Raw genomic sequence first — 9,788 nt, 5'->3', positions numbered from 1 at the left:
ATTTATTCCAATAATGCCAGCAGTATGGGAGAGCTGCAAGTCATCCACAAAAATATGCTCTGGACCTCACCATAAGACAGCTGCTTATATTGAGTAGTACAAAGATTATGTGGGCAAGTAGGAATTACAGGTATGGGAAAGTAGGCACAGGATAATCATTACAGGTTACAAGTCATGTGGACTGGGGTAGGGGGAGGTAGGTGGTCATAGAAGGCAGGTATCGCTGGATGCTGTGGGACTAGATTACAGGTAATAGATGCTGGGGGTTGTAAAGAACAGGTGCCTCCAGGACTAGATTGTTTCAACCACGAGGTTGTAAATCTTCCAGTGATGATAGGCAGTTCTCAGGACAGGAGGACGGCCTGTCTGGCAAGGTTGGCTCCCATGTCCCAGGGCATACAACTCCCAGCCAGGTTGAAATGTGCTTTCTTTAATCAGAACAAGACAATCATGGTTAACAGAGTGTGATTAATAGTTCTTATTTTATTTCTCATAACTAATAGCCAGTCCCCAATATCCTATTTCTGCCCCTAACAAATGCAATTCATTTTAATGGGAGTGACATTTTTTTTTTGAATGCGTGCTCAAAAAGGCTTAAATAGTAGACCTAAGAAAGCACAACAAATATAATTTCCAAATACTTCTGCTATTCTCCCTCTCCTGAAGAAGTGGAGAGCTTGACCCAGAACAGACAAGGCAAATTGGAGGTGGGACTGGAACATCTCATTAATAGTCACTGCAAACAATGAACACTTACAATGTGCAAGAACTCTAACCACTAGTCATTTCAGATCTTCAGTGTTCATTTTAAAAAAATATATATATATCTATTTGATTTTTTACAGAGAGGAAGGGAGAGGGATAGAGAGCTAGAAACATCCATCAGCTGCCTCTTGCACACCCCCTACCAGGGATATGCCCGCAAACAAGGTATATGCCCACAACCAAGGTATATGCCCTTGACCGGAATCAAACCTGGGACCTTTCAGTCCACAGGCCAATGCTCTATCCACTGGGCGAAACCGGTTTTAGCTCAGATCCTCAGTGTTCAAAGAGGAAGTTTGGGGGTGGGGGTGGAGGGAGAGGGAAGGAGGCGGAGAGAGGTCAATTTTGGGGAAAAGAGTTTTTTTTTTTTGTTTGTTTGTTTTTTAATGTAATTGAAATAGTATTACTTAAAACTATTTTAGACCAAAGGTGGGATCATGAGATTAGTAAACAAGAGGGAGGGGGGCAAAGCCTTTGAGCACAGGCGGCGAAGACAGCTATAAGCAGCCGGTGGGGTCCTAGGGTAGCCAATGGAACAGGCGGGAGCTTAGTCAACTATGTGGGGCGGCGGAGGGGACCTGAGGGCTGCTTCTGCGCATGCGCGTGCCCACTATATACGCCCTCGCGCTGGCTGAGTTCTCTTTTCGCTCCCGGACATGGTGAGTGTGGTTGTGTTTTGCGCTGCTATCCGGCCGGGTCGGGGTGGAGGCCGCACAGCGTAATATTTAGCTGCTCAGTGATTGTAGTGTGGCTTAGCAAACATTGGAGAATGTTTAGGTTAAGCTACGGGCCTTGAGAGGTTTCCTGAGAGCCCAGAAAGGCCAAACTATTGCTCTGCGTGTCCTGCAGACTTCGCGGGTGCAGTTGCAAGCCCGTGATTTTATCCAGGCCTCCTGTCGGGCGGGCCTCGGGATACAGAGGCCCGACTTTTAACCCCACAAAACCAGACCAAGTAGGCGCTGCTTTTTTATCCTTCTCTATGTATTTAGTGGCTCAGTCTTTTTAGAATCGTGACAGGTATGGTAGTAAATTATAAATGGGATTTAAAAGGAAACTTACTATTTTTAGTAATCATCATGACCTACTTAAAAATGAATACAATTCAGTGGCGGTCACTAAGCTCTAAATAATGGGGAGAATAAGACCGTCCTCGTCACCTGGGGGCCTGTTACAAATTCAGAAGCCGGGGAAAGCTGGAGAGCCTGGGGCTAAAGGGACTGCTTGCGTAAGCAGTGGGGTAATTTGGGTGTGTAGAAAGTGCTTTGAAACCGAATTTCTAGGTTAATTGCATGTTATTGTCGAGGTAGGTGTGTTAATGCATCCGCTTGCTTATTGCCACATGTAAACCATAAGTTGCCCTGAATTTGTGAGCGTTGATACTCCGTGGTGTTTACTTTACTCTTTAAGGGAAAGATAAAGCAATAAATGCAGGCAATTTTTTTCGGGTCTATGATGAGCTGGCATGTATTCTGAACCTAAAGTTGATTATGACTACTTTAGCTCTAGAATTACTCTGAGACCTGAAAAATACCCGAGTCATTACAAGGGCTTGAACTTCAGATGAGTGTTGGGGGGAAATGAATTGTGCTGTGGGGTCAGACATGAAAAGATAGACGTTTATGAAATCACTACTTATATTTTGAAAGGGCACACCACAGAAGGATGTTACCATCAAGTCAGATGCACCTGACACCCTCTTATTGGAGAAGCATGCAGATTATATCGCATCCTATGGCTCAAAGAAAGATGATTATGTATGTATGGTTTTATCTTGAAAGTTTCAAAGAATACTATTCTTCATGAACAGTCAGTGGGTCAGTATTTATGGCCCATTATAAGATGTTTGAGGTACAGAATAAATTTCTACTTTTGTAGTTGAGGTAATACTTTCAAGGTCAATGATGTTTTGGCATGTATTATCTGAATTTACAGCTGATGTGTAATAACACTAGCTCTAGAATTACGCTGAGACCTTGAAAAACTTATACCTTGAGTTTCAAACAATGTAGAGTAATTCTTCTCTGGGTAGTGAGCAACTCACCTGAAAGTAAATATTTTTCACATTAGTGTCTCAACAGCTGGATTATCATGGAAAACACCTAGTATTGATAAGTTCTTGACTTTTTCTTTTAAGTAATATGTTCCCATTACCATGTAATTATAGAGTCATCCTAGGTACTCTGAAAGAAATGTTCTTTTTTTTTTTTTTAATATATTTTATTGATTTTTTTTTTTTTTTTTTTACAGAGAGGAAGAGAGAGGGATGGAAACATCAATGAGAGAATCATTTATCAGCTGCCTCTTGCACACCCCCCACTGGCGATGTGCCTGCGATCAGGTTACGTGCCCTTGACCTGAATCGAACCCGGGACCCTTCAGTCCACAGGCAGATGCTCTATCCACTGAACCTAACCGGTTTCGGCTGAAAGAAATGTTCTATCCAAACTTAAAAAAAAAAGCTGGTTTTCTAGTTGATACTTCCGGTTGACTCCTGGAAGAGTTAAAACTATTTGAATGGTCAGTCACAGTGAGATTATTATGCTTCTCAGCTAGTGGAACTTCTGTCCCCCAAATTTGAGAGCCACACATTTAAACTCATTGGTAGGATTAAATCTTGTTTCTGACCCAGCATGAATTCAAACTGACACATTAAAGTAATTGTGTATTTTAGGAGTACTGTATGTCTGAGTACTTGAGAATGAGCGGCGTCTATTGGGGTCTGACTGTAATGGATCTTATGGGACAACTAAACCGCATGAATAGAGAAGAAATTCTGGCGTTTATTAAGTCGTGTCAACACGAGTGTGGTGGAATAAGTGCTAGCATTGGACATGATCCTCATCTTTTGTACACTCTGAGTGCTGTCCAGGTAAATACTGATTAAAATTTGGCAATCTTGGTGGTGTATGCTCTTACCTGAGTGGGGAAATTAGAAACCACGAAAGTGATAAAAAGAGTATGTCAAAAATAATCTCAAGTTTTGCAAATGAAGTATTTTTAACAAGGTCAATGATGTGATGGCATGTATTAGCTGAATTCAAAGTTGATGTAAATTCTAAAATTACACTGAGACCTTGGATGGTAAGATGTTTAGTGTATGTAAATATTTGAAAATCACAAGGTGGAGTTAAATGTTTCAGTTTTGATACTGAAGATCCCACAAATAAGTATAGGTTTAAAGTCTACGTAAGTTAGACTATTTGAGTTAAAATTTTTAAGTTACAGTTTATATGTAGAAAAATGCATTTAGAAGTTTGGATTTGTTAATACCTATAATTTTATTGCATAGATCACATGTGTCAAACACAAGGCCCGCGGGCCAAATCCAGCCTGCCAGGCCTTGCAATGTGGCCCGCACCGCGCTGTCATCACTGCACTCCACTGTCAGTTTATGACATTGTCAGTTTATGACTGTTCAGTAAACCATTCGGCCCGCGATTTAGGCTGGATTTTAGATTTTGGCCCCTTCTCTGATTGAGTTCGACACCCCTAGCTTAGATAGTTTGCATGTTTGAGAAAAGTTTATAATATACCCAGACAAAAGGACTTAAAAGGTAGTTGACGAAAACATTAGAATCAACTAGAGTTGAAGATGTATTTGTTAAACTTTTTTTGTTTGTTTCAGATTCTTACTCTATATGATAGTGTTAATGTTATTGATGTAAATAAAGTTGTGGAATATGTTCAGAGTCTACAGAAAGAAGATGGTTCTTTTGCTGGAGATATTTGGGGTAATGTCATTTTAATTCATGCTACCAAAAATACCAATCTTAAAATGTTTTGGTGTTTATTGTAATAGCTTTGCTGCATATTTTTATAAGAGGTTTTTTTAAAAAAAGTTTTTCATTTTTTCAGGTCCCACTAAGCAGCTGGTCTAACTGGAGTTAATACATGCACTGTGATAGTTATATCAGCCTACAAGAGCACTGGAACAGAGAGGGGGTCAGTCTAAAAGATAAGGTAGGTGAAATTTCCCCTACCCCCCAATATTTGGTGGGTTTGTAAAGTTCTTTAAAAAAAAAAAAAACTGGCAACGAAAAGATAATCAAAACTACAATTTTACAGTGTATTTGAGTGGAGGGAGGGAATAGTATTTTACTTGATAAATTAGATAATCTCTACTTCAGGGCTGAATACAGTGCAGGCCGGAGAGACCAGCTGCTTCATGGGATGTGAAAATCTACTTATATGTAATAGGGTAAGTTCATTATTAGAAAATGACTAGACTTTTTGGCTCAGTTAGTTACCTTCCCTCTCTGGGTACTGTGTAAAAAAAAAAAAATTGCTATAATTTGTCAAAGCATTTTTCTAGATCTTAGTTTTCTTAGAAGTCAAATGATTTCACTTTAGATTTATCTTTCCTTCTGGAGACCTACAAGTAAATTTTACGTTTTAACCATAGTAATTATACAGAATAAACTTGTGTATGTATGATCCAGAAGCCTTTAGTAACACTTAAGTTGGTTTGATTCCTTTATTTTTTAGGAGAAATTGATACAAGATTCTCTTTTTGTGCTGTGGCAACTTTGGCTCTGTTGGTAAGTTATGGAATACTTGTATTGTATTGGAATTACTTAGTGTCCATATTTACTCTGGAATTTAATAGGCATTGTTTTTGTTTGTTTATAGGGGAAGCTGGATGCTATTAATGTGGAAAAGGCAATTGAATTTGTTTTATCATGTATGAACTTTGATGGTGGATTTGGTTGTAGGCCAGGTTCTGAGTCCCATGCTGGGCAGGTAATTCACTAATTCAGATTAAAATATATTAATAGCAATTTTAGTGTTTGTTAAATATGAAGTTAATTTGACCAAAGGTAATATAATGTGGGATGTTGCATTATAGTTGATTAATTGCTTATTAAGGAAGGCGCAGCCCTCCCCCCCCTTTTTTTTTTGCAATAGTTTGCTTTATATACATTCACCTGCTGGTGAAACACTTTGACCCAGTCAAACATAAGTATGCTTGTAATCACCAAAAATACTTTTTGATTTTCCATTAGTGTTTATGTATATCTATATTAATATTAAGAAAGAGGAAGGGAGAGAGAGAAACCGATTTGCATTCATCGGTTGATTCTTTTATGTGCAATGTCCAGGGATTGATTGAACTTCAAATCTGGGCATGTCCATATTCCAATGCTCTCACCAACTGAACTACCTTACCTGGGCTCCATCATTTTTTAACTAAATGAAAGCAATTTGTTTCTATATTTGCTACTTGTGCCAGAGAACATTGTATACATAAAAATAGTTGTGGAATAAAATAGTATCTTAGTCATAGAGAATTTTGACAATAGTATTTTTTTGCAAAATTGAATCCTAGTGATAGTATGTTTAGTTTTTGTTTTTTTTTTCCAAATAATTATGTGATATTTCCATGTTTACCATTCTAACTGTTCAACCAACCGTCAGTAAATTTATAGACATAAAATTGAGTAGTTTTTATCACTTATTGCAGATTATTATACACCTGTACTTTATGTCTGTAATTTTAGATCTATTGTTGCACAGGATTCCTGGCTATTACTAATCAGTTGCACCAAGTAAATTCTGATTTACTGGGCTGGTGGCTTTGTGAACGACAGTTACCTTCAGGTGGACTGAATGGAAGGCCAGAGAAGGTATTGTTTCATAAAATACATTGTGTTCTAATAGTTTTATAATTTTAGTGAGTGCTGTTTTATCTTAACTTTTTAAATATTGCTCTTGTAAATTGATAGTTAGCTTTCTATCTTCCTTCCATTATAATTCTTTTGTTTTACCGTGAAAAAACAAAACAAAAAAAAACCCTAAAAACAATGAAGCCCTGGCAAAAGTAAGCTAGGAAGGGTTGAAATGCTTATTAAACCTAGTGTCCATTTAAAATGATACACTGGTGGTTACCAGATGGAAGGGAGTTAAAATGATAGTTCAAGTAAAGTATTATATAAGGAGGTTAAATATATAGTGGTGGGTGGTGGGCATTGAAATATGCACATCATGTATCATAGAAATGCATGTTTGAAACCTATATAATCATATTAACCAATGTCCTCCCAATAAATTTTATTAAAAATAATACAGGTGGAGAGATAAGCCTTGAAAAAAATAATACTTATTTGTATTGTACAGTTCTAAAGCTTTTGAAAAATACATAATATCCTGTATCCACCTTTATGGTATAATACAGAATAGTGTCACCATCCTAAAATTCCCTGTGCTTTACCTATTCACCCCTCTGCCCTCCCCCAAATCCTTGGAAAACACTGATTTTTTTACTATCTTTAGTTTTGCTTTTTCCAGAATGCAAATAGTTGGCATTATATAGATGTAGCATTTTCAGAATTGCTTCTTTCGCTTAGTAATATACATAGATTCCTCTGTATCTACTTTTGGAAAAAAAGATGTGCATGGTGCCTTCTGATATAATTCTTCAAACCTTTAATTTTTGACACTTGGATTTGGAAGAAGGGAATTAATTTTTCTTAAGTCCAGTTTTGTTTAGGTCACACACATTAAGCTCTAAATTGGGTCTTTAAGCACCAGATAGTAAATATTTCCAACTTTGTGGTTTATTGTCTTGTTGCTGCCCTGAAGAGCAAATGCTTCCATAGATTCTTTAGATTACGGACATGGCTTTGTTGGCAGTAAAATTATGGGTACATTTGTGCTTCATATGATTTTTTGCTGAACATTTTTAAAACTGCACATGTAAAGAACTATTCTTTGGTGGTAGTCTAGATATTTTTTAAAAAATATATTTTATTGATTTTGTACAGAGAGGAAGGGAGAGAGATAGTTAGAAACATCGATGAGAGAGAGTCATTGATCAGCTGCCTCTTGCACACCCCCTACTGGGGATATGCCCTCAACTAAGGTACATGCCCTTGACCAGAATTGAACCCAGGACCCTTCAGTCCCCAAGCCGACGCTCTATCCATTGAGCCAAACTGGTTTCGGTGGTGGTAGTCTAGATTTGACTTGAGCTATAATTTTCTAGGTCCTAACCCTAAAAATGTATTATAAGTGCAGCTTTTATCACTGTTTGCTTGGTATTTCTAATGAGTTAGGTGGGGTAGGGAAATAACCACAGGTGGTTTCTAGTTAAGGTCCTATGGGAAACCTGTGCAACTTTCAACAATTAGGGGTGGCAATTGACAGGAACCAGCATTTTAACATTGTAGGACAATGTTTTTCTTTATTGTTAGGTGTTAATGTGCCCCCATTTTTTCCTTCTTTTGCCTCCCTTCCCCTCTGGTTATAATGTGACTGAATTACCCAAGGATATTATTGATTATATTCAGCCTCAGGTGGTGTCTTCTGCATACTTTTTTACATTTTATTATATATTTTTTATTGATTTCAGAGAGGAAGAGAAAGGGAGATAGAAATATCAGTGATGAGAATCTTTCACTGGCCATCTCCTGCATGTGACCCATTGGGTATTGAGCCCATGTGTCCTGTCCTGGAATCAAACCATGACCCGGTTCATAGGCTCAACCACTGAACCATGCCGGCTGGTATTTTGAGGGGCCAGGCTTCAGGTGATTTTTTAGCAGATCTATAGCTACCTGGGGAGTACTTGTTGAAAAATGCTCTACTTGGGAATATGCAATATCCATCATCATAGACTTCACGAGCCTTACTACCAACTATTTGGGAAGGGGGACTGAGTTAGCATTCATTGCAGAAGAAATAAAAGTAGATGGGATTCCCCCCCCACAAAGTACTGAAACATATAGCATGCCTTTCTATGGACTGGAGTGTTTGGTCTTTTCCAGTGATTATCTTTAATTCTAAGCAGTTGTGTTTATGAATTTCAGCATTTCAAATACTGCGTGTCAGTATAGCCCTGATTCCTCCCATCCCGACCTAAGTGGACTAGAGAATAAAATTGTGGTAACTTTTGGCTTTTTCCCCCCGTAGTTACCAGATGTATGCTATTCATGGTGGGTGTTAGCTTCCCTAAAGATAATAGGAAGGCTTCATTGGATTGATCGAGAGAAACTGCGCAGTTTCATCTTAGCATGTCAAGATGAAGAAACTGGAGGATTTGCAGACAGGCCAGGAGATATGGCAAGTATATTTCTGACATACTCATGTTAAAATTACATTTCAGTGTTTTCCATTACTTGTATGGTTCTAAGCTATTCCAGACTTAGAAATGGATGGTATTTCCTAGTGTTACTTTGAAAGCAGTGTGTTGTTTTTTGTTTTTTTGTGGGTTTTTTTGGTAATTTTTGAGACTACAAAGAATAGTAAAACAAGGTTGCAGCAATTTCTTAATGACATTTCCAAGTAGTGTATGGTTAACATCACAATTTAAAGCCATTTTTATTAAAAGAACTTGAAGCATATATTCAGATAGAGAATATTTCAATATGGGCTTCAATATAACCATCATTCAGAAGCAGGTTTTTAGAAGTTTTCATTTTGTAATAATCTGAATTCTCATTTTTTTAATAGGTAGATCCTTTTCATACTTTATTTGGAATTGCTGGATTGTCACTTTTGGGAGAAGAACAAATTAAACCTGTTAATCCTGTTTTTTGCATGCCTGAAGAAGTACTTCGGAGAATGAATGTTCAGCCTGAACTAGTGAGCTAGATTCATTGATGCAAAGCTGCTTAGTATAGTTTAGTCATCCTAAAATTTCTGAATTTGAAGTGCTTGTCATACTTAAAAATTACTGTTAATATTTTGTATATGAGTTGTGATAATTTTAATAAATTATGTAAGTGTACATGTTGTAAAATAAAGGCCTAATTTCAGCTTTTCATTTCTTATAGAATGCTGTCATTCTGAATATATTTTGTTTATACTTTAATGTATTTAAATTTCCCTAATAGCAATCTTCAGTTTAAGAACTCTAGTTAATGAAATCTTATATTTGACTTGATTTTCCCATCTGCTTCCTCCATGTTATGTAATAATTCATGTAAATTGGTCTATGTCAATGAAATTGTTACTGATAAAAATTGATATACTCCACATGAATTAAAAGATGTACAAAGTGAAATAAACTTAAAATTTGGGAGTTA

The 9,788-nt window shown here is 37.3% G+C and overlaps 1 protein-coding gene across 2 annotated transcripts; it reads left to right on the top strand.

Annotated features, from left to right (window-relative positions):
* The first annotated feature begins 2,396 nt into the window (after positions 1–2,396).
* RABGGTB (Rab geranylgeranyltransferase subunit beta) lies at positions 2,397–9,788 on the top strand. Of its 2 annotated transcripts, none has more exons than XM_084874340.1 (8): positions 2,397–2,519; positions 3,437–3,634; positions 4,391–4,496; positions 5,251–5,303; positions 5,395–5,505; positions 6,264–6,389; positions 8,674–8,823; positions 9,214–9,788. In XM_084874340.1, exons 2-8 carry the CDS (start codon positions 3,446–3,448, stop codon positions 9,352–9,354), a joined length of 876 nt encoding a protein of 291 aa, XP_084730466.1. In that variant the 5' UTR covers positions 2,397–2,519; positions 3,437–3,445; the 3' UTR covers positions 9,355–9,788. The 2 variants fall into 2 exon arrangements, with proteins under 2 accessions (XP_084730466.1, XP_084730465.1); XM_084874339.1 differs by having other exon boundaries at positions 8,674–8,827; positions 9,218–9,788.

Source organism: Pipistrellus hanaki (assembly GCF_964339955.1).
Source record: "Pipistrellus hanaki genome assembly, chromosome: 2".
NCBI classification, from domain to species: Eukaryota; Metazoa; Chordata; class Mammalia; order Chiroptera; family Vespertilionidae; genus Pipistrellus; species Pipistrellus hanaki.
The sequence above is the reverse complement of the archived record's forward strand: the minus strand, read 5'-3'. Positions and strand labels throughout refer to the sequence as shown.

Excerpts from the sequence above, each read along its gene's own strand:
- RABGGTB (XM_084874340.1), top strand. The coding sequence starts at position 3,446 with ATGTCTGAGTACTTGAGAATGAGCGGCGTCTATTGGGGTCTGACTGTA. Across the intron at positions 5,304-5,394 it reads TGGCAACTTTGGCTCTGTTG|GGGAAGCTGGATGCTATTAA; the intron begins GTAAGTTATGGA and ends GTTTGTTTATAG. Across the intron at positions 6,390-8,673 it reads TGAATGGAAGGCCAGAGAAG|TTACCAGATGTATGCTATTC; the intron begins GTATTGTTTCAT and ends TTCCCCCCGTAG.